This window comes from Hyperoodon ampullatus (genome assembly GCF_949752795.1).
Source record: "Hyperoodon ampullatus genome assembly, chromosome: 4".
Lineage (NCBI taxonomy): Eukaryota > Metazoa > Chordata > Mammalia > Artiodactyla > Ziphiidae > Hyperoodon > Hyperoodon ampullatus.
This window is the reverse complement of record NC_136917.1, coordinates 142,101,547-142,125,242: the sequence shown is the minus strand read 5'-3', so window position 1 is coordinate 142,125,242 and position 23,696 is coordinate 142,101,547. Positions and strand designations below refer to the sequence as shown.

The window sequence follows — 23,696 nt, the reverse complement described above, 5'->3', positions numbered from 1 at the left end:
AAAGTTAGAATTGTGATATAATCTAATCTCTATCACTCTGTCTTGTATTTTTATTTAAAAAATTTAAATGCTCGTTAGCTCAAAAAGAATAGGATGCATTTCCTAGAGTCATCTAGCTAGTATACTTTCTCCTAATATTTGTATTAACCATAAACCAATTTCCTTACTTACTTTATTTTATTTTATTTTATTTTTTTTCTTTGCGGTACGCGGGCCTCTCACCGCTGTGGCCCCTCCCGCTGCGGAGCACAGGCTCCGGACGCGGAGGCTCAGCGGCCATGGCTCACGGGCCCAGCCGCTCCGCGGCATGCGTGATCCTCCCGGACCGGGGCACGAACCCGTATCCCCTGCATCGGCAGGCGGACTCCCAACCACCGTGCCACCAGGGAAGCCCTCCTTACTTATTTTATGATGAGACATCTTAATAATTGTTTTGTGCTTAAAGAGGGATCATTGATTATTATGACATTTTTCTGCTGGGGTAACATATTTACTTTTATCTTTCAGTTGGTTGATAAAATATCAACAAATAAAGAAATGATTTCTTTGTGAGTTGCATGCAGTGTTCTCACCTATATTTGAAAGTAGAGATTCATATTTTTACAGTAAATCTGAAGGGTATGCTTTTGTGATACATTTCACAGAAGGTAAACTTAGGCTATGAAGACACCATGAGAAATGGTTTTCAGGTCTGGCCTTTTAAGAGGGAGTATTCTTTTTTCTCCCCCGTGCCCCCCGCCCCCCCGCCCCCACCATTCATGTGAACTAAATTCAGAGAGGTGGTCCCAGAATTCTTTTCATTCTCTTTGTATCCCTTGGATAGGAGATAACTGGGTCTGAAGTGTTTCAAGACTTTAGAGCAAAAAGTGTTTCCCTCTGAGCTGGCTGTGGTCCAGACCTTCACTTTCTCTTCCGTGGACTGAGATGAACCTGGGGTTTGTAAACTTAAAGCATGATTCACATGGTGCTGGGATGTGGTCAGGCACAGTGATGTCTCAGATGAGGGCTTTTCTGCTTCCTCGCCACACCCAGAGCTGATCTGATGTTATCAGCTGTCTTCTGTCAATTATACTGTGATGGTGTTTGTGCCTTTAAAAACATGTCTTTTTCCATATTATAATACTACCATCTTGGCAAAAATAAGTTCAAAGAAAAGATAATATCAATTATTTCTCCACTCAGAGATAACCACTATTAACATTTTAATCTTTCTTTTCAGACTTTTATATGAGCATGTACAAAATATATTTTATGAAATTGCTATCAATCTAGATCTGAATCTTTTTAATCACTATATCATAAGCATGTTCTCCTGTCATTGTTCAATCTATAATGTGCTTCTAATGGCTACAAAGTACTCATATCATATTATTGTGCCCTTTTGCATTTCTTTATCGCTAGAAGTGTTGCAAATTGATGTCTATTTCTGATAAAGATGTAAGTAAATTGATTTTAAAATCTACCTTCTTCTTCATCTGTTTGGTGCCCTATGTTCTAAATTTATTGATCAAGATATTAGGACATGCTAAGAAATTAGATTTGATTTTTTCATACTTTTTTCTCTTGGAATTTGGATATTTGGAACCCAGTATATGCTACAGAAATTAATATTTTATTTTTTTTTACCTCAAATGGGCTCATGATTCAACAGACAAATGTAAAAGACCAGATATGGAGAAATTAGAAGCATAGAGACAATGGTTGTAGCTGGAACACTTTAGAGGAAGGAGGTAGAGCTAATGCTCATTCAGTCATAAGAAAGAAGAGAAGAGAATTCTGGGAAATGTAGTCCCAGCTTAGCTACATTACACACTGCAAAGATACGATATCTTTTCAACCAAGCAATTCTTTTATAGAGTTAATTCAGATGTATGTCTATGTCTGTCATTAATTTGTTTATTAATTTGTAATTGTTCTATCTTGTCCATTTGATGAGATACTCTTTCCAAAGGCAAGGAATGATAACTGCTTCATTTTCAAGTACTCAGCTAGCAAATTTTCAAGACATTCTTTTGGTTAAGAGATTCAGCTTGTATAACTCATGAACTTGTGATAAGCAGATCTTCATGGGTTATAATATGTATACAAGGAAGATGGTGGCAAAGTTATCTTTTCTGATGAAAAAGTATATCCCTTAAAACTTCGTTGACATTTAAAAAATATGTAATAGAATGTTAAAATGGATTTTTTCATGATGTCTGTTTTGCCTGAGAGTCAAAGGCCAATAATAATTAGGTGTTCAGTACCCTCACATTTTAAAGTGAGTTATTGTACATTCAATGCAGTATTACTGAAATACCAAAAGAGTAGCTCTAAATTTGTTTGGTGACCCTTTGGCCATCTCCATCCTCAAAAGTATGCAATATTCTGTCCCTTGGAGCATGAGGGTGTATAGGGAATGATACCCTACTCACATTTGAGAAAATCTAAAGGCATAGGCTGGTTCACTGCCCTGTGGTTAGCAAGTAAGTCAACACAGCAGTATTGGTTACATCCTGACATCCAGAATTTGACAGGGCAAGGATGTGTGCAGGTATCCCATGGACCAGATGTGGACCTTTAGAAAGGGGCCAGACTTGGGTTGTCAGGGACTCTGCCTGGGAGGCGCCTGCAGGATGAAGCAACCCCAGCAGACAGCATCAGGAAGCAGGCACTGGTGAGACTCAAGAGAGCTGAACAAAGAGACGAATCATTTGTGCCAGAGAACAGTGGTTGTAGATTCCCAAAGGAGGGATATCCAAAGAATGACAAAAACACCATGAGAGATAAAGAATTGGCATTCAAACATCCAACACACCCTGATTTACCATCACTAGACTCCAGCTGCATCGGGCAGGCAAGATCCTTTTGGCTCTTGCCCCTCTCACTCGTGCTGCGCTGACTCTGGAGAAGACAGGCACCCTGGGGAGGTGGGGAAGAGAAGAAGGAGAATAAAGCAGAGGAATTTTGAAGTGGACCCCACCCCTTCCACAGGACCTGGGAGTAGGATAGACATTTAAAATTGGATGATACATTGAAATTTGACTGTTAGATTGTTCCAGAATGCCTGGGAGTGACTAAAAAAGCTATGAGAAATGGAAAAAAAGAAAAGAAAAGAAAAGAAAAGAAAAAACAAACAAACAAACAAACAAAAAAGCTATGAGATAGGCTGGCCCAAGGGCAGGAAAAATGAGTTGACATAGTACAAAAAAAGACATATTGTTGAAAAGAAACAACCCACTGCAGTTTATAATTTAAAAAAAAAACACCCCAACGTTTAAAAGGTGTTACTTTCCATTATGTGCTTCACGAGTTTGTTGAAAAATCAGAAAAGTATCCATAGCCTCTCCCACCATTGTTCAGGTTTCCAGGGTGCCCACAGCTGTTGGTACCCCTCTGCCCTTTTGGTTATGTTAATCAGATTATAGGCTAAAAAATCTGTAAGGCTGTAAAAGGCAGAAGTAGGCAACTAGGATTTTACAACTGAAAAAAAGATACCTAATAAGAGGATGGGTGATCTAGGAAGGTGAGTAGAAGGGTCTGGAAAAAATGTTGGGAAGCCATTCCACAGCTACCCTGAGAGAAAAGAGGTTTGGGGAGATCAAGAGAAGAGAAAGAACATTGGCCTGGTAAAATGTGAGGTAAGATGATTTAAGGACTTTTTTGTTGGGCTATGACTTGAATGTGTTTGATATTTTTAAAGAGTCTCCAGTACAGATTTGAATTGCATTTCCTTTCACCTTGAGTTGTCAAAGTAGGAAAATACATAGAAATGAAAATAAAATAATAAAAGTCACCTATGATTTCACAACCGGAAATGAACTATTCTTTGTTATATTTCTTTGTAGATTTGTTTTCAATACACATTTGATTTTCAAACAAAATGTAATCACATTTTACATACAATTTCATAACCTGTCAGATGCTCAATATTTAGGCTGCTGCTATCACATGAATGTGATTATAAAAGGCCTCTGTGGTGTTTTAAAGACTGAAGGAACCACCTGAAGAACTAAGGATTGTGATGAGTATCACGGCACCTCTGGCTAGGAATGTACCTCCACTTTTGATTTTTCCATTTAGGAAGCTATTTCTCTTTTAGCTTCTCAGCCCATGGAACTGTTCTTCTTTCCAGACTTTCTCTTCTCTGGTGCCCTCATGGGTACCAAAGTTAGAGAGGAGAGTGGAGTAAGGAATTAAAAGATGATGGGACCCTAAAGAAATGTTTGTGAACATTTAACTCTGGGGAGTCTTTTCAAGTTATTTGTCAATGACATCACCTAGCCCCTAGTTGTCTTTCCAGAAATGTATAATGGGAGGTGAACTCAAGAGAAATGTATTAGAGATTTCCCTGGTGGTGCAGTAGTTGAAAATCTGCCTGCCAATGCAGGGGACACAGGTTCGAGCCCTGGCCTGGGAAGATCCCACATGCCTCGGAGCAACTAAGCCCGTGCGCCACAACTACTGAAGCCCGCGTGCCTAGAGCCCATGCTCCGCAGCCACCACAATGAGAAGTCCACACACCGCAATGAAGAGTAGCCCCTGCTCTCCACAACTAGAGAAAGCCCATGTGCAGCAATAAAAGAACCAATGTGGCCACAAAATAAATAAATAAATAAAATAATTGTATTAAATTTTTATTTAAAATGAAAACTTAAAAGTTAAGCTTTTAAGTTTTAAGTCAAGGCTTCTCCATGGTTCTTTCACTCTTTCTATTCCCAACTCACAAATCTTGACTTGTACAGATCTATTCACTTTTGACTCATTAAAGCAATGCTAACTAAAATATTGCTTTATTGTTTTTTTTTCCCCCTCCTAGGCAATAAGTTTATTCTTCTTGGTGGGATTTATAGGAGAGTTCCAAGTTTTTTCAAGGTGAGAATTTTTTGGATTGTGTGTGGAAATCATTAACAATTATTTCTTTTATTTTAAGGAAATTCTTAAGTATGGTCTGATTTTTACATTGTAGCCTGAGCATGTTTAACCCTTCAACACTTTTTTTCTTTCCCTTTTTTAGAAAAGGCAATTATAGAGAAAGCGTGTTTTATTCTTATTCTTATTTTACTTTATTTTATTCCCTGTAAGGAAGAAACCTGAAGACTAAAAACACCTCAAGGTTTCCTGCTTCTCCCAGTACCATGGTTTTACCTGCAATTCAGGGAATGGCAGCTGACTTACACATCTTAGAGCAGAATTTGATTTTTAAATGTAATCTTTGCAAAATAGTCTTTGGGATTTTAAAAGTTGAGAGTTTTTTTAAGAAAATAGGTTTATCTGCTCTTGAGACCTGGAAAAAAGCCAGCATCATTTACTCACGGCCTTGCTTTGCTTTCACTGTCTGATGGGAGGGGACCAGGTAGGCTTACCTCATTGAACTGTCAGAACATGTGTCTGGAGTTGTGCCAGTGACTGGGACACAGAGGAGCCAGAAGGTACTGAGAGTAGAGGGGGTGATTGAGATCTTGAAAGAGTTGATTTCAATGCAGGTGTGATAAGGGCTCTGTGAGGGGACTGGACAGGTGCACAGAGGAGGTGAGGCCAAGCGAGCTTCCCTTCCTAAGCCTCGGTGTTTGGGGAAGACCTCTGCCTGTCTCTGGGAGACAAAATAGACACATAGCATTAAGTTCAGATTGTTTAAAGGTCAAAAACACTAAGGTATTTGGATCATTGATGCCATATCAAGACTACAGGTTAGGGGCTTCCCTGATGGCGCAGTGGTTGAGAATCTGCCTGCTAATGCAGGAGACACGGGTTCGAGCCCTGGTCTGGGAAGATCCCACATGCCGCGGAACAACTGGGCCCGTGAGCCACAGCTACTGAGCCTGCGCGTCTGGAGCCTGTGCTCCGCAACAAGAGAGGCCGCGATAGTGAGAGGCCCGCGCACCGTGATGAAGAGTGGCCCCCGCTTGCCGCAACTAGAGAAAGCCCTCGCACAGAAATGAAGACCCAACACAGCAAAAATAAATAAATAAATTAATTAATAAACTCCTACCCCCAAAAAAAAAAAAAAAAAAAAAAAAAAAGACTACAGGTTAGCAAGATTAGCCCCATAAGGGCACCTGAGCCACAAACGGGACTCCTTATCTGCAGCACCTGGCAGTGCTATGCTTAACTAAGCAGGAATCACCTTGACCTGAGATGTCTCCCAGATTAGGAATGTACTCAAAGTCCAGAAAGCAGGAGTCCTGGTTCCTCTATGCCTTGCAAAGTGTGGTTTTAGGTAAGGCTTCCTTAATCTCTTTGGACTAAGCAACATGACCTCTTGGACACAGCCAGAGTTAAGCATTGTAAGAGAGTCAACTTGCCATTTTCCACGTATATTTTATTTGGGTGGAATCCTTTGAGCTCAACTTGACCCCACTGTACTTGGGTGTGTGCTTGAGAAGTGACGTAAATAAACGGGGAGCACGTAAAACTAAATTCTCGTCCATTTAGCCTTTGCCAGATTTTGGTTTCCTACTTCTCATACGGTCGTTTTAGAGCTTGTTGTCTCTCAGTTAAATTTCTGTATAGCTCTTCAATTCATCATCCAAAATCCCATCAAAGGCCATAATACCTTCCTTCTATATGTTCTCACTTAGCCTCCCAACTTTGGACACTCTCTTATGTGTATTTCCACAACACATTATACTGTACACATTTCTGTTAGGAAATCTATCTCATTAGCTATACTGTATAAAGGATCATGATTATATTATTGTGTTATGATTATTTGTTTACACACCTGTGTCTTCATCCTCCCCTCTACCAATTGTCAGTATCCTATCTCTTTTATGTTTATAGCTCTAGTGTCTAAACAGTGCCTGGTACATTCTAGATATTTCATAAATTATATTTAATAAATCTCTGAAAAAGTGAGTCCTTCCCACATATATTTTTTATATATTTTGGGATCCTCTTGGTGCCTCTTAGGAAAAAAATTGTGAAGCAATTTTTGACTATTCTTGCCAATTTTTTGTCTTCTCTCCTACCTTTCTGTCGGCTTTATGATGGACAATTTGACACTATGACAGTGCCTCCTCGCCAGTCAATTGCCAGTGGGCTTCCTATGCCCCTTGGTCAGAATGCAATGGTTGTACCAAGACTCAGGTAGGACTATGTGAAAACTTTGTATTTACTATTTATATGTAGAAATAGCTTAGGTGTGGACACAATGGCATTAACTTTTGAATGTTGTTTTATTTTTTGAAAATGTAATTAGTAATTTTGAAGGGAAAAAGTATGATTTATTTCATACTTAATATTGTAATAAAATATTTCTGCATTCTCATTTTTCTTGCAGGACTTTTCTAAATCTTACATTTGAGCCTAGAAATATACATAGGAGAGACACTAAAAGCAACTCACTAACTCTTTCACTATCAGAGAAATAAGAATAGCATGAAATGAAGTTAGTAGGTAATTCAAAATTTCATATTTACTGGATTCAACTTTTCTTTTCATTTGAAACAAACACTAAAGAGTAGCAAAATGGCTGCTTTGTTTTATCTAACTAATAGTGAATGACCATGGAAAGTCAAACATTTTTAAAGTTTAATACAAAAGTAATATAAATAAAAAACCAGACTTGACTGGGAGATTATAGAGTACTTCTAAAAATGTCTGGTTTTTTTCCTTATTATAAATTAATCATTGGAGAAAATGATTTATTGTTTTATAAATGAAATAAAATGGTTTATTTCTATTAAATAAAGAAAACACTACTTATAATTCTACCATTTAGAAGAAACCGATATGTCAGCATTTTAGTATTTATTCTTTCAATTTCTTTTCTTTGCTTTTTTATTCCATGTAAGCCCAGATCTGCTTTATTCTTTTTGAATAGCTACATAGCATTTTATTGTATGAATGTACATTTAAAAAATTTAATTAGAGTTCCATTGACTGGCATTTGGGTGTTTCCTCTATTTTCTTTCTATGTGCTTATGATTTTAAAAATAGGATTATTTGATCATTACTTTGTATTCTATTTTAACTTAACATTATTCTATCAGCATGAATTTTAACAGCTGAATTATGTTCCATTATATGTATATACCAATCTTATGTATCCACTTCCTATTGTTTGAGATTTAGGTTATTTATATATTTTGTTATTACGAATAAAACTTTAGTGAACATTTTTGCACATAGATATGTCTTTTTTCTGATAATCATCTTAGGATAAATTCCAGAAATACAATGTTGGTTTCAAAGGTTCTGAACATTTGAATGGCTAAATATATATATTTTTTGTATTGAGATACAATTGACATATAACATTAGTTTCAGGTGTACAACATGATTTGATATTTGTAAAATATTTTAAAGGTAGTTCAGTTTAGATAAAAATGTGCATTTAAAATCATTTTAAAATTATTAAAATAACAGAACCATATTATAGAAGATAACTTGTGTTTTGAAGAATCATCATTATCCTCATTTTCCAGCATTTATTTAGTATCTACATGAGGGGTATTTACAAAACGAGTTACACAAGTAACTAGGATTTGGTTTCTGGCAAATATAATATTAGATGACAACTCTGATTACAGGCAAACAAGTACATGCATAACAAAACAAAAGTCAAACAAACACCAACTTCAGAAAACATTTTTATAATTTAAAAACAAGTTAAGAAAGAACATTAGAGGTAGATGGAAGGTATTTTTCATATGAGTAATTTTTTTGAGTGGAGCTTATCATGCTTAGATTATAAAAACAGAATTTTCATCCAGAAGAAGACAAGTGAAAATGAAAAATGGGTCATAAGATCAGAATTTGACAGGTGAGAATGAGACCCTGAGAGCAGACAGCCATCAAGGTCATCCTGGTGTCTATGGAGAAGGAAAACATTACTTATATGACAACGCAATCTATGTTTTTGAACTTCAGAAAAGCACAATGTTACTAAGCCACATATAAGAGGTGTCTTCATCAATTAAATACAGAAAAAAAAACTTACTAAGAAACTGTACTGAGTTCCATTCCTCACTCATACTCCTCTATGACTCCTTTGCTTAGACACAGTGAAAGCCCCAGGCTGTTGCAAACCTGCTCAGAGTTCAAATTACATATCTGTGACCCTTGGTTCCAATTTAGGATGAATGAATAGATTCAACTTTGGTTTGTATATATAGTCTTCCCTGTTGCTCAAGGTTTAAATTCTCTGGAATCTCAGATTTTGTCCATTTTTATTAACTGGTAAGAGTTGAGTATAGGAAGAGGCTTAAAAGATACACCTTTGGCTGCCTTTGGGGAGGAAAAGGATTTTGCAGATCTTTCTTTTTGTTTAAACATTAGATACGTGTCTTCATATTGAGTAAATTAATTTTAGGATGACTTAGTTTTCTCATTTGCCTTAGAGATTTCCTCAAATTTTTTTCTACCCCGTCCTACCCCACCCCTCCCTAAGATAGGCCTTTGACATCTTTCCCATTTTAGAGGTCAGTAATTTTGGTTGTCCAGTAAAGTATCATTGTAGATGTACCTTCACCTGTGGACCACTTAGGCTTCTGTTTTGTAAATTTGACTTCTATGTTAGCATGTATGTCTCTCTGGGTTGTTTTGCCTCACCTTGCCTTCCTGAAGAAGGCTTATGGTTCAGCTCAAATTAATTACCACCACTTTTCTAAAGGTTTCCCTTACTCCTGTTCATCTTAACTTACCTTCCCAATATGCTTACTCTTTCTCCAGCAAAATTCACTTCACCTTTTCTAATTAGCTCTTGGTACATTGCTTTGGCAAAAAATTAGTCATTTTGTGTTGTGATCTGGTCTATCCAGCATACTTTCTTAAAGATTCACTAATTTGTTTTTCATTCAACCCTAAGAGTAAATATATAACTGGGAGTGCTCTATAAATAATAACCCAAGTGTCACTGTACTCAAAGACAAGTGGGTTTCTGGGTGCATTGATTTTGTAGGCTTTACTTCTGTAGTACACCAGAACAATTTTACAAACATTATTTCTCCAATTGTATTAATTTATCCCAGATTTTATTTCTCAGATAAAGGAAACTGGAGATATTGAAAAGCTATTTGGTTTGTATTTAGACTCGCAGGCGGTCAATTGCTGTTTATGGGCAGTATGGCGGCCATCCCTGTGTTGGAAGTGCTTTTGAACCACAATCGTGTGAACCTACACGAGGATGTCCAACAGAAGAGGGATGTGGAGAACGTTTCAGGTGTTTTTCAGGTATTTGCTTCCCATAGGTTCGGCATGCAGAGTGTAAGTTCAAATGCTATTTGTTTAATTTGCTCAGTATGTATTTGTTGAATTGTACTGCATTTATATTAGCCTATAAATTAATTTTCCCCCAAATCAGTTGGATTTTTATTGGCATGTTAGTTACTCACTTAACTGTCATTCTTTTAAATGCATGGGTGTCATCTGGTAATAAAGGTGGGGATACTCTTTGCTTCTTTGAAAAAGAAATATGGCTATTGACAGACCCAAGCAGTTCTTGACCTTGCATTTTTGGTGAAGATGTGGAATGAGTCTGGAATGAAGACTGAAATTGGGCAAAAACAATATTACTGCCCAAATTATTTTTATGTTTACAAGAAAAGCAACTCTAATTAGTTAATCAAGGAGCAATACGGGTCATCTCTATGCATGGGGAAATGAAACAGTTTTGGATTGAATAATATTTGACCTATTGTCTATGTTGCATTTGTGCAGAAAGGTTAATTCAACAACTTTTAGCAAACATTTATTATTCTTGTTATGTTCCAGATACAGAAATGAGGGTTGTGGATGTAGGATGAAACACATAGCCTCTTCCGTCAAAATTCTTAAAGTTTTATGGGCAAAATAGTACATAAATATTTCCTGTGTTAGAAGTGTTTTTCAACAATACCTGTCAAACTCCTATTGTACTTTCAAAACCCAAATCAGATGACACCGCCTTAGGGAGACCTACCATAAACGCCCAACTGATAGAGCTATTTAACAGATTACTTTTCTGTGTTCTCTATGTGCATTGTATCATCTGTAATCTGAAGTATTTGTTGTCCTGGATATCTTTTGGTAGACTGAACTCCTTGAAGGTGTGTATTATATTTCTTTTATTTTTGCATCTGGAGTTTGTGGTACATAGTAGACTCTCAACAAATGTTTGCTGCATTGGATCAAGTGGACAGCATAGTGGGATGTGCTATCAGGACAGTTTTGTGCCATGCATACTATAAGGGCACAAATGAAGGGCATACATTGTAGCTTATGGGGCAAGGGTGGTTTCTGAGAGGAGGTAATGTGTGATTTGATTTTTGAAGAACTGTAGGTGCAAAGCCAGTAGAGATGGCAAAAAAGGTTGATCTTTGATTTATGTAAATGATCCAGTATGACTAGGGCGTAGGAAGCTAGTAAGAGAATGGTTGGATATAATGCTGAGGAGGGAGGCCGGGGCTAGTTCATCTGGTACCCTCTAGTGCTTCCTCGTGCTTCTGGTACCCTGGGCTTATATCTATCACAAAAATTACATTGCTGAATTGTAATGATCTAACTTCATACTCTTTCCTATTAGATTGTAAAGTATATGAAAACCCTGGTGAATACCCTTTTTATTCATATTTGTAGCCCAACACCCAAGAGTGTCCTGAACAGAGAAGGTGCTAAAGAAATGTTGAATTTTAATCTTTTAATCCAGTTCCCATGCTCTCAAAGCATATATATCTAAATGACCAAGAAAGACAGCACTTTGGCATCTTGGTCAGTGATTACAGAAGAGAAATGGAAAGTTGAAGGACAGAAGGTCAATCTCTCTTCCCAGTGATTGATTGGCATTGAGTGATTTTGGAGAATTCAGACAAAGTGTTTGATGGCTATGGGTGAGAGCCTGGAATTTGAATTCAGGTTCTATTTTCAATTTTGTGTCCAGCCAAGGTCAGAATCAATTTGCATGTTGAAAAATGAGGACCAAAATAATCAGCAGTCCTTTCCTGGGCACTGAGGGTTTATCTCAAACTCACATTAGAGTATCAGTGTTGTGTTGAGGGTCCAGGGTGAAATCTTTTGATCCCAGATAGCGTTTTCCTTTTCACCTCTTTTATTTTTGTGTGGTGGCTTTTCTTGTGTTCAGGTCAGTGCATCAGCAGATCTTTGGTTTGCAATGGGGATTCTGACTGTGAAGAGGACAGTGCTGATGAAGACAGGTGTGAGGACTCAGAAAGCAGGCCTTCCTGTGACCTTGATAAACCTCCTCCCAACATAGAACTTACTGGACATGGGTAAGGTGTTGGGTGTCTTCCTGTACACATCGATGGGTTGTAATTTTTATTTTGTTGTGTTTTATTTTGTGGTTTGGTAAGTCTAATAACAAATCACCTAATAGTTAAGACTTTGCTTAGAGCTCTTTGCCATCCTGAAACTATTTAAAAATCCTATCTATATACCTGTAAATATATGTGGTAAAGCATAGAGGGACCAGTTGTCCCTGGACTGTTGGGTTTAGCACTGAAAGTCCTGCATCTAAGGAAAACCCTCAGACCTGGGAAAACCTGGCCAGTCAGTCCCCCTATGGGAGGGAAGGGGGGAGAACTAGTTCAATGATGTGGGGCTACTTAAGGGAATGAAGAGACAACAGAATGAGAGGAGCGGAAGAAGAGAGAAAGTGTGTTGGAACACTCAGACTGAAAAGTAATCACCTAAACTAGCTGGGAACTTTCAAGTGAAGTTGAGGCAATCCTGTTAGCTTTTTTTTTTAATTTTTATTTATTTATTTATGGCTGTGTTGGGTCTTCGTTTCTGTGCGAGGGCTTTCTCTAGTTGCGGCAAGTGGGGGGGCCACTCCTCATCGCGGTGCGCGGGCCTCTCACTATCGTGGCCTTTCTTGTTGTGGAGCACAGGCTCCAGGTGCGCAGGCTCAGTAATTGTGGCTCACAAGGCTAGTTGCTCTGCGGCATGTGGGATCTTCCCAGACCAGGGCTCGAACCCGTGTCCCCTGCATTGGCAGGCAGACTCCCAACCACTGCGCCACCAGGGAAGCCCCCGTTAGCCTTTTTAAAAAGAATTCTGAAAAACTTTTAACGGTCAGATCCAAGTTAAAGTTTCAAGGTTTTAAGATAATCTCTTTGAGAGTGATAGTTAGATGTGATTTTTCTATACTACTATGAAATTCATTAATGGAAAATTGGTAAAGTTACTTTAAAGAGTATACCAGTTAGCATGCTAAGAGGCTGACTAGTTGTAAATCATTGTAGAGAGTTCTCTCTCTTCAAGAGTAATCTTAATTGTTTGGTTTTATCTATAGATTCAATTCAAAACCAGCTGTTGCCATAGATACAAAAGGGCTGTGTGTTTCCTAAATAAGTTCTTAGGCTAAAAGGATGTTGGGTTTCCCCAGCTATTAGTTTTAACCATTATAACAAGCAGGGGGAGTTGGGTAATGCATAGTGTGCTTTAGGAGGCTTTTTATTTGAGCTCTTGCAGAGATATTTAACTGTAATGTATTTCAAGAATATCTAGAGTTCTCTAATGATGCCTGTTTCAGCAAGTGGTGTTTCTGGTTTTTAACAACCTTTTCTTCTTTCATTTTTTAAAAAACAGTTACAATGCGCTCACGGGCCAGTTTAGGAACAAAGTCCTCAACACTAAAAGTTTTGGTGGTCAATGCAGAAAGGTGTTTAGTGGGGATGGGAGAGATTTCTACAGACTGAGCGGAAATATCCTCTCCTATACATTCCAGGTACTTAATTACATTGATTTGATTTCTTTCTAATCTGTGAATTGTTGCCAGAGATCATTATTTATATGGCATTGATTTTTTTGGTATTTTGTTGAGAATTTACTTGTGGCCTCATATGTGGTCAGTTCTTAGAAATGTCTTATATAGGCTTAAAAAGAATACATTTTCTTTTTTTAAGAAATGTTTTATTTATTCTTAAAATTTTTTTATACAATTTTTAAAGTTTATTTTCCATTTACAGTTACTGCAAAATATTGGCTCTATTCCCTGTGTTGTACAATACATCCTTGAGCCCATCTTACACACAGTAGTGTGTACCTCCTACCCCCTCATCCCTATATTGCCCCCCACCCCGTTCCACCAGTTTGTTCTCTATGTCTATGAGTCTTCTTCTTTTATGTTACATTTACTGTTTAGGAATATATATTCTTTAAATCTGTGTTATAGTGCAATGATACTTTTAATTTGTGTCATTCAAGCTGAAATATTCATTGTCTCATTTTGAACTCCATACTCCATGTGGGTCCAGAACCTGATGGTCTTTCCCTGTGTGGGTGTTAAAACCCAAGGCCCTGCTCATGACTGGTTGTGATAGTCTCCTAACCACTGCCACAGTGTCACCTTACCTAAAAATGCTTTTTTAAAAAAATTATGAAATATTTCTATGTACAAAAGGCTGTGAATAACATATACTTGCAGTTTGGAGAAAATTAATAATACAAACAGGACTATATATGCCCACCACCCACCTCGAGAAATAGAATATTACCAGTGACTTAAAGTCTCCTATCTACCTCTCTCTGTCACGTCTTCTCTACCTGTACTGCTCATGCAACCACTATCTTATATTTTGTATTAATCATTTCCTTGTTTTTCTGTATATGTTTATCCCATAAGTCTTTGTCCCTAAAGAAAAACTTGTGATTTAGTTTTGCTTGTTTTTTGCCACTTATATAGATAAATCATATAGTATATATTCTTCTATGAATCATTCTTTCACTCAAAATTAGAGTTTTAAAGTTTATTCATGCTGATGTAGATGGCATTTTTACTGCTGTTTCTATTTTTTTCTTATGAAAATGCCTTGAACATTTTTGTGCATGAGTTCCATACAAATGAGCTTCTCTAGTGCAGACACCTGGAACTCGAATTGCTGCTTTGTAGGCTATGTTTAGGTTACACTTCACTAAAGTTTCCAAAACCTATATATGACCAATCTATACCCCACCAGCAGTATGGAAGAGTGGCCTGTGTTCCACATCCTTGCCCGCATCCATACTGCCAAACTTTAAAATTTTGCTTATGGTCTCAAGGTTTCCTCTGCAGGCTTCTGCTTCTTGCAGGCTGTTTCTGTCATACACACCTAAACTCATCCTGTTGATTGATTTCAACACGAAATCTACTCACACAAAACAGTAATGGCTTTAGGGGAAATTCCTGAAGATTTAGAGGGAACATAGAGTAGAGATTGTCTACCTCATAATGCCAATGCATCCGACGAAAACAGTTGAGACCCTCTATCTTAAATTGTCTGTCTTTCCACAACCTAAGCCAAAAGAAGTTTCTGGTCTCATCCTGTTTTAGTCTCTTTCTTGCTCATCTCTTCCAAGATCTCCTCTCTCATGCCTTTCCTCCCATCTTCCCAGAGCTCAAAACTTTCCAGTTCAGCCCTCCTTACTGATTACTCCCAAATTTGTAAACCAAAACTATTAGGATATTCAGAAGGAAGGAGCTTTAGTTTACCAACATTAGTCATCTTCAGAAAGCAGTTCTGATTATGAGGAGCAAACCCACCAACCTCCAACTTATAATGGAATTAAATTACATTTAAGAGTTATTGAATCATGAAAGTAGAAAGTGGAACTGACTTGAAAAATAATCATAGCTACCAATTTTTGAATATTTCCTGTGGCATCTGCACTATTTTAGGCAATTTGTGTAATTTTAATCCTCATGACATCTGTGAAAGGTAAGTAATGTTTTACTGTTTTATATATATAGAAATCGAGGCTCAGAGGACTTCAGCAGACTTGCTTCAAGTCACCAAATTAATAAGCAGTAGAGCTTGGATCCAGTCTCCCAGACTTCACAGCCTTTCATTTTTCTAGTATATTTTACTCTCCCAATGTATTGTATTAACTGCTTTTTTGACTCTAAATTCTGCTTGGTGAAAAACCTATATTGTAATTTACCCTTTGGCCAGAAGGGGCAATGTGAGATAGGCATATAAAGAGAATTTTTTCTCATATTACTAAGAGGATGTGTTGATAATTCTTTCATAATTATAAGGGGGAGAATTGCATATATGTATATATATGCATATATATGTGTATATGTGTGTGTGTGTGTGTGTGTATGTAGTCAAATTTAGAAAGTTACAGAAGAGAGGAAGTAATAAGGGAGAGAATTTCTGACATGGTTGGAAAGGAGACATGCTGGAAACCTGCAGCTTCTGAAGAAGAAAAATAATTTAATGACAGCATAATTCTGATGTTCGTTTTCTACAGCATGGCTTGGTTTTTGGATTGACATCTGAAATGCCTTGCCAGTCACTGAATTTGAAGGTGTTTGTCAGAGGTAGAGGGAAATTATAGCCTGTCATTTAGGATCCAACCGAAGGGAAGTGAGGTGGAAGTAATAGGCAGTGAGTCAATCACTGCAGCAGGAAACCCAGGTGCGAATATGGAGGTGGCCAATGTCCTCCTCAGTTCAAATAGATGGGGAGCCACTGGGGATTCAGGCCTCTACAGGTGGAACATGACTTTTGGCTTGTTGGAACATAAATGTTAGTAAATAAACATAAAACAGAATCAGTCAATCTCTCTTCTAATCTCTGTTTTGGAAATCAGCATGGTAGTTTACCCAGGACAAACCCAGTTTCTTATTGAGTAAGCCACTTACTTTGATGCCATGCACATTCTCTGTTTGCTCATATTTTTCATACCACAAGGAAGCCTTTGAAACATAAGCACATTCCAGCTCCACGGTCACTTTGGGAAGGTGCCACCCTGCTTAGTTTAGCCTGGGAGATGCTGAAAGACTGTCTTGTTTATTCTCAGCATGTAACGAGTTGCAGATGGGAGTGAGTAAAGATTAAGGTGGAGAAAATAACTTCTTGGATTCTCCTGTTTTGATCTTGAATGTAATTCATTATATTAAAAATTTTTTTCTTGAAGTATAGTTGATTTACAATGTTGTGTTAGTTTCTGATGTACAGCAAAGTGATTCAGATACGTATATATTCTTTTTCAGTCTTTTCCGTTACAATTTATTACAAGATATTGAATTTAGTTCCCTGTGCTATACAATAGGACCTTGTTGTTTATCTATTTTATACATAGTAGTTTGTATCTGCTAATCCCAAACTCCTAATTTATCCCTCCCTCTCCTTCCCCTTTGGTAACCATAAGTTTGTTTTCTGTGTCTGTGATTCTGTTTCTGTTTTGTAAACAAGTTCATTTGTATCCTTTTTTTTAGATTCTGCATATAAGTGATATACGATGTTTGTCTTTCTCTGATTTAGTTCGCTTAGTATACTTCATTATATTTTTTAAAGCAAGATCCTATATGTATATCAAATGAATCACAAAAACGTATTCTAAAGGCAATTTTAACTAATGCTTAGTTATCTGATCCTCTGCTTCCTCTGTTGGTATGTGCGTAGATATCTGAGATTTCTAAATCTACTTTGCTAACAGAAAATAATTTGAATGATAATAAAAGTAGCTCACATATATTAAGAACCTTTTATATACTAAGCACCATTTCAAGTGCTTTAAATAGAACTTTTTTTTATATAATAACCTAAGTATGTAGGTACTGTCATCTACTATTTTTACAGATGAGGAAACTGAGACAAAGAATGCTGAGTAATTTACCTACAATCACAGAGGTAGTAGATGACAACTATGGGGTCTGAACCCTAGAAGTGTGGCTCAGAGCCCTTGCAGTGCACTGTACTTAGATGGGGTTAGAATATGTGTAAGCGTTGATAGGAATGAGCCAGTAGAGAAAGAAAAGTTGAAGCTGTAAGACAGGGAGTAATCAATTAATTTAATTAGTCCTTTGAAGAGGTGAGATGGAATGCAATACAGAAAAAAGACAGAGAAATTAGCCTTAGACAGGGGAGGAACACCTGCACAGGAAAGGAAGCGAAGACATTCATAAGTCTGTAAATTTGTTAGCAAGAAGTGTAAGAAGTCTGTGTCTGATAGTGGGAGTGTTTGTAAAGAAAGAGGTTAAGTTTATCTTCTGAGAGTGAAGGAAATGATTGTAAGATTGGGGGATTGAGATGGGTGCAGAACTTTTGAAATAGATACTGTAGGGAATGGGAGAAAGAATTGGCTAGAGATTTAGGGTTGCTGGAATGTATTGAGGATTCCACTGAGGTTGGAAATTATGAATGGACTTACAGTAACACCAATCGATAGTTGTGTGATTTTTCTATAGCAGTGCTAAGGTGCTTGGCTGCGAGCACTGAACAAAGGATGAGTTTTTGCCTGGCAAATATGGTGGCAGAACATACCTAGGCAAGGTTCATTGGCAAGAGAATAATAAGTCATGAACCATGAAGCGTAACTACAACATGAAGGAAGTGACAAAATGAAGGTGCTGATAAGGAAAGAGAAGGGAAAGTAAGTTGAAGGTCTGTCTCTATGAGGTTGAATAATAGATATGGCAAAAATAGAATGAGTGTCAAAAGAGTAAGAGATGGGCTTCCCTGGTGGTGCAGTGGTTGAGAGTCCGCCTGCCGATGCAGGGGACGTGGGTTCGTGTCCCGGTCCGGGAAGATCCCACATGCCGCGGAGCGGCTGGGCCCGTGAGCCATGGCCGCTGAGCCTGCGCGTCCGGAGCCTGTGCTCCGCAATGGGAGAGGCCACAGCAGTGAGAGGCCCGCGTACCGCAAAAAAAAAAAAAAAAGGGTAAGAGATGTCAGAGTGTAGGATGTTTGAACTTGTGACTTCAGAGGAAGACTCAGTCTGGGGAAATTTCAGGATCTTAGCTGGAAGGAAGAGGGTATTAAAGAAAATTTAAGATCACACTACCTTGAGAAAGGATTCTTGTGGCTATGTGTAGGGTACATGGGAGTGAGGAGACGCTGAACTAAAGTTCTTAAGAGGCTTATCTGCATAAATCATGAATCAAGTATTTGAATTGTACGTCTGAAGAAGAGAAAAAAATAGGCTAATTTTTTTTTTTTTTTTTTTTTTTTGCATTGAAAGAAAGGTAGGTAACTTCTCTTTCTCGAGAGAAAAAACTAAATTCTGTGTCTGTCCAAAACCAAATAGGACTGAGACACTATCTAGTGACTCTAGAAATCTCTAGTACATTTTAAAATAATGTCCTCTTTGTATTCAATAATAATAATAATAATAATGTCCTCTTTGTAGTTAAGAATAATAATATATTCTTCATTTTGACTTGAGCTGAATTTTTGCGTTTGACTTTTAAACAAACCAATTTCATAATATAATGAAAATAATGTTGGAATAAAAGGTATGGTTAAATCTATTTTTTCTTCTCTTCTGTCTTGCTTCTAGCATGAATGCCTAATTTTTAACATGGGTAATGATGAAAGTATTTTTAATATTTTCTGGCATTTTGTTGAATTTCCTCCTAGTCTTTTTTTGACTGGCATATACTATCATATTTGTGGTTAATAGGATTTGTAAATATCACATTTATACTTGCTTTTTCATTTAACATGAACAATTTGTCCTCACAATCATCCTTTATGATGGCTGCATAATATTCTATTTTCTTTTTAGCATTTTTTAAAAAAAATTTTATTGGGGTATAGTTGATTTACAATGTTGTGTTAATTTCAGGTGTACAGCAAAGTGAATCTGTTATACATATACACATATCCACTCTTTTTTAGATTTTAGCTTTATTTTTAAAATGTATCATATTCATCATTTAAATTTTCTCTGTGTTTAATTAGACTTTGATCTCAAATACAGATGTGTATGGACATATAATAAAAACACAAATACTTGTGAAAGGAGAGTTACTGATCTGAATATTTATATAGAACAGACTGAGGGTCATATTTCATGTTTTATTCTCATTGTGACTGACATTTTTAGCAAGATAGTTACCTATGATTTTAAAAAACTAAAGATTTTTTCATGAAGATTCAGGTATATCTCTTTTCTTGAAAAATCAGATATCTGTCAGTGCTAGAACCTGTAGTAATGTATAGGACTGTCGGATGGATTTGAGTGTTGGGTACCTTTTAGACCCTTTTAGACAGGGTGTGTGCTCACTTCTTCACTACCCCGCCTTCCACTGGATGCTTCCAACATTTATATTACTTGCCAGTCCTCTGTGGGCATTTCATTTTTTTTTTTTTTTTTTTTTTTGCGGTACGCGGGCCTCTCACTGCCGTGGTCTCTCCGGTTGCGAGGCACAGGCTCCAGACGCGCAGGCCCAGCGGCCACGGCTCACGGGCCCAGCCGCTCCACGGGACGCGGGATCCTCCCTGGCCGGGGCACGAACCCGCGTCCCCCGCATCGGCAGGCAGACCCTCAACCACTGCACCGCCAGGGAAGCCCTGTGGGCATTTCATTTTGACACTTGATCTAGGACTAAATAAAGGATAAAGAAATAGTAGTCTTCATGTGTGCTGGAGCTGTCCCTTCTCAACCACATGTGACTATCCTGTTGTCTGTTTTTAAATTTGTTTGGGATGACTTTTTCTTCTACCATCTAGCATAGGAAAAACAATTCCAATCTTAACATTTTTTCAAGTCGAACAGAATTAGAAATTTAAATCCACTACTGGATCACATAGAACATTTCAAAAATAAAGCCCGAGAGATCTAACTTTTTCATTTTCTTTATAGGTGAAAATAAATAATGATTTTAATTATGAATTTTACAATAGTACCTGGTCTTATGTAAAACATACATCAACAGAACATTCATCATCTAGTAAAGGACGCTTCCTCTTTTTTAGTTCTTCATCTTCTTCATACAGTTCCTCTTCAAATATTGAAGAAATCCATAAGGAAAAGGTTAGTATGAAATATATTAGTTAACTTTTCCATATTTTACTGGTTTAGGTATTTCTAACATTAACAGAAGTGCATTTACTAAAAGAATCAGCTTTTATTTTTTAATTAGGGCACAGTATCTTCTTCAAAGAGATAATCCAATATAGTTCTTTAAAAGGTATGGTTTTTGTCTTGTTAATTCTCTTTGATAATACATTTATTTACACTTTTTATTTTCTCATTGAAGTATTTGTTCTTATTTAAAAATCTAAAAAGAACTTATTACTTTCAAATCTTTTAGTTAAAACTAGCCTAAACTTCTAATTCATGATTACTGATGTTACTATTTTAAGTATTATATACAATTTCAAAAATCCAATGAAATGTGCTTCCAAAACACTAATACTAGAGTTTTTTAAAGAAGGTGCATGAAAATAAAAGATGTTAAAATACTTTATTACTTTGGAGATACCAACATTTTCATCCGAAGAGGTTAAAAGACTTAACTTTAGATACTCTGTTGTATTGAGATACTAAAACTTTCATCATGGGCAACCTGAACAGTTGAAATGAATTGTTCTAATTGATTCACACTTACTGCTGAAGACTTTTTCAGGCTGATCATCATTCATAATATACATAATTCATCTCATTCTTAAAGTCAGTAACTTGATTAATAGATCACATAAGCGAGGTATAAAGGAATATAATTTTGTTTGTTTCATGACTAAGAAGTTGATTGTGGAAATATGAGCTGTAAAAACATTTATTATACCCATATTATATTGTTCACATAAGTGAGGACTTGGTGTAAGGTAGCTCTCTGTCTTGGACATCATGAAAAGATGCTTAGGAAGGGTTTAAAAGACCTCATTATAAAGTAGCTTACCCTGTAAATACTCCAGTATGGGAGATAAATTATATGGTCACCTTACCTATAAGTCATTGTTACGATGTGGACTCTAGGGATATTATATCCCTGTCTGTGAGATTATTTAGCATTTAACAATGTTGAATCTTTTTTTCTAGTTGAGGAGGTCATAACAACTTGGTCTTGAGGGTTTTAAAAGTCATGAATAAAACCAGTTACCATGTCATCACTCAGATGTTATTTCTGTTTGGGATTCCTAAAATTCCTTAGATTGCTTCAAGTGGGTGGGCCCAGAAGAGACCTCATTATGCATCAAAAATAAAAATTCATTTAGTCTGCATTGATGGAGGTGGCTATTGTTGGAGACATTGGACAAGGAACTATTTCCATTGCCTTTTAGTCTTCATCCTAAAACTCCTTTTACTCTTTCTTCTTCCTATAGAGTTATCAGTTGTTGGTTCTTCAGAACACTGTTGAAGTGGCTCAGTTTATCAATAACAATCCGGACTTTTTACAACTTGCTGAGTCATTCTGGAAGGAACTCTCCTACCTTCCCTCTCTGTATGACTACAGCGCCTATCGAAGACTGATCGACCAGTATGGGACACATTATCTTCAGTCTGGGTCCTTAGGAGGAGAATACAAAGTTATCTTTTATTTGGACTCAGAAAAAATCAAACAAAGCGGTAGAGTATTAAAAATATTGTTATATACAAGCATTGCAGGGATTTTAATTAGTAGTTAAACTTTAGAGCTTTAAAATATGACAAATAGAGATTAAATTGCAAAAGAATCCCAAATTGCAAGAATCTACTATACTCTACTCAAAATCTTCCAGGGTTTAAGAAAAAGCCTGCCTACTCTTTTGGATAGTACCCTGAAGTGAGAGTTAAGCCATTATCATTATTGTTATCTCTAGAAGGTGTTGATTGGATTTTTAGAATACTTTTTAATCTTCCCCGTTTCTCAGATTAAGTAATATTCCTCGAGGAAAACTAATGAGGAGTTTACTGATATTGCAGAAATCAAAACGTTTCAATGCAGTCTTTTCTTATTTACCTCTGTTCTTTACCACTCACATTCCTTTAAAAAAAAAAACTACTCTGGATATCATGAGTTTGCTTACTACCTAAAACTTGTAACAATAGCTTAAATTTATTGGATCCCTTCTTCTAGACCGGCAGGTTGCCTATGTTAGCAATAATTCTCACTGCTACCGAGTGAAATCCAAGGGCATACTGATTGTAAGCAGGTTTAACTGGCTCCAGCATCAACTTAGCTTTTTCCTTACGCTATGTTGCTGCTGGAATTGCCTGCTTTTTGTTAGACTCAGGGCATGCTACTGAGTTCATACTTCGTTGACTTCACAGTGAGAGGATGTTCCTCACCAGCTGCTGCCATGTTGGAGAAGAGTGTGTGTCCTAGTATCCATTCCTCCTTTCCAGAGACCTTTTGGCTTATTTACGTTCCAAGTCCAATCTGCTCCTTTCCAACTTTGTCCTGAAGCTCGTGGCCACACTTGCTTCTCTATCCCAAATCATCTTGTTAGCATCTTACTCTTCAGTCAAGACTTTCTTACCACCTTGGAGGAGAGTACGACTGCTTACCTGAGATTCAGAGGAGGTCTTGTAGCCTTCTCTTGTGAGTGAACTACAATATTTTTCTGTGTTTCCAGTGACTATTTTTTTTCTACTGGGATTAATTTTTACCAATTAAGATTTAATTAGAATGTGAGCTTTTCCAACCTCAGCAGGTTGGAAATGAATGCACAAGCACAGGTTTTTGTAACAACGACAGAGGTAATATTTCTTTGGGAAATTAATCCAGAAAGGGGCTTGATCTAAACTCAGTTTCATGACCATTTTTTTTTCTTTAACACTTAAAAAGAAACGAAGTGGATTTTTTTTTAAAGCTTTCTGAGTCGGTAAAAAAATTTTGAGTAAAAATTTTACTCTTGAGCAGTTTTTGTTATTAAAAGTTTTAAGTGAAATTAATCAAGGATTCTGGGATATGTTATATGCTCCCAATTGTTCTTTAAGAAATACTGAGTTTGTTATAATATAGTTAGTAAAATTATATAAAAATACATTTCTACCCTTTATTATTTTCTATCCTCTTTTAAAAAAATGCATTGCAAAACTCCATTTGATAATGAGTAGAAATTGTAACCATCTAAGATTAT

General features: G+C 36.9%; 1 protein-coding gene across 1 annotated transcript in view; it reads left to right on the top strand.

Moving 5' to 3' along the window:
* The window catches only part of C7 (complement C7), a gene marked incomplete at both ends in the record, with an annotated part of 64,000 nt that overhangs the window by 6,162 nt on the left and 34,142 nt on the right, over window positions 1-23,696 (top strand). The window contains 7 exon segments of the mRNA XM_079701615.1: window positions 4,799-4,854; window positions 6,993-7,068; window positions 10,014-10,155; window positions 12,041-12,188; window positions 13,507-13,645; window positions 20,494-20,664; window positions 21,957-22,200. Coding sequence (XP_079557741.1) covers window positions 4,799-4,854; window positions 6,993-7,068; window positions 10,014-10,155; window positions 12,041-12,188; window positions 13,507-13,645; window positions 20,494-20,664; window positions 21,957-22,200 — 976 coding nt within the window.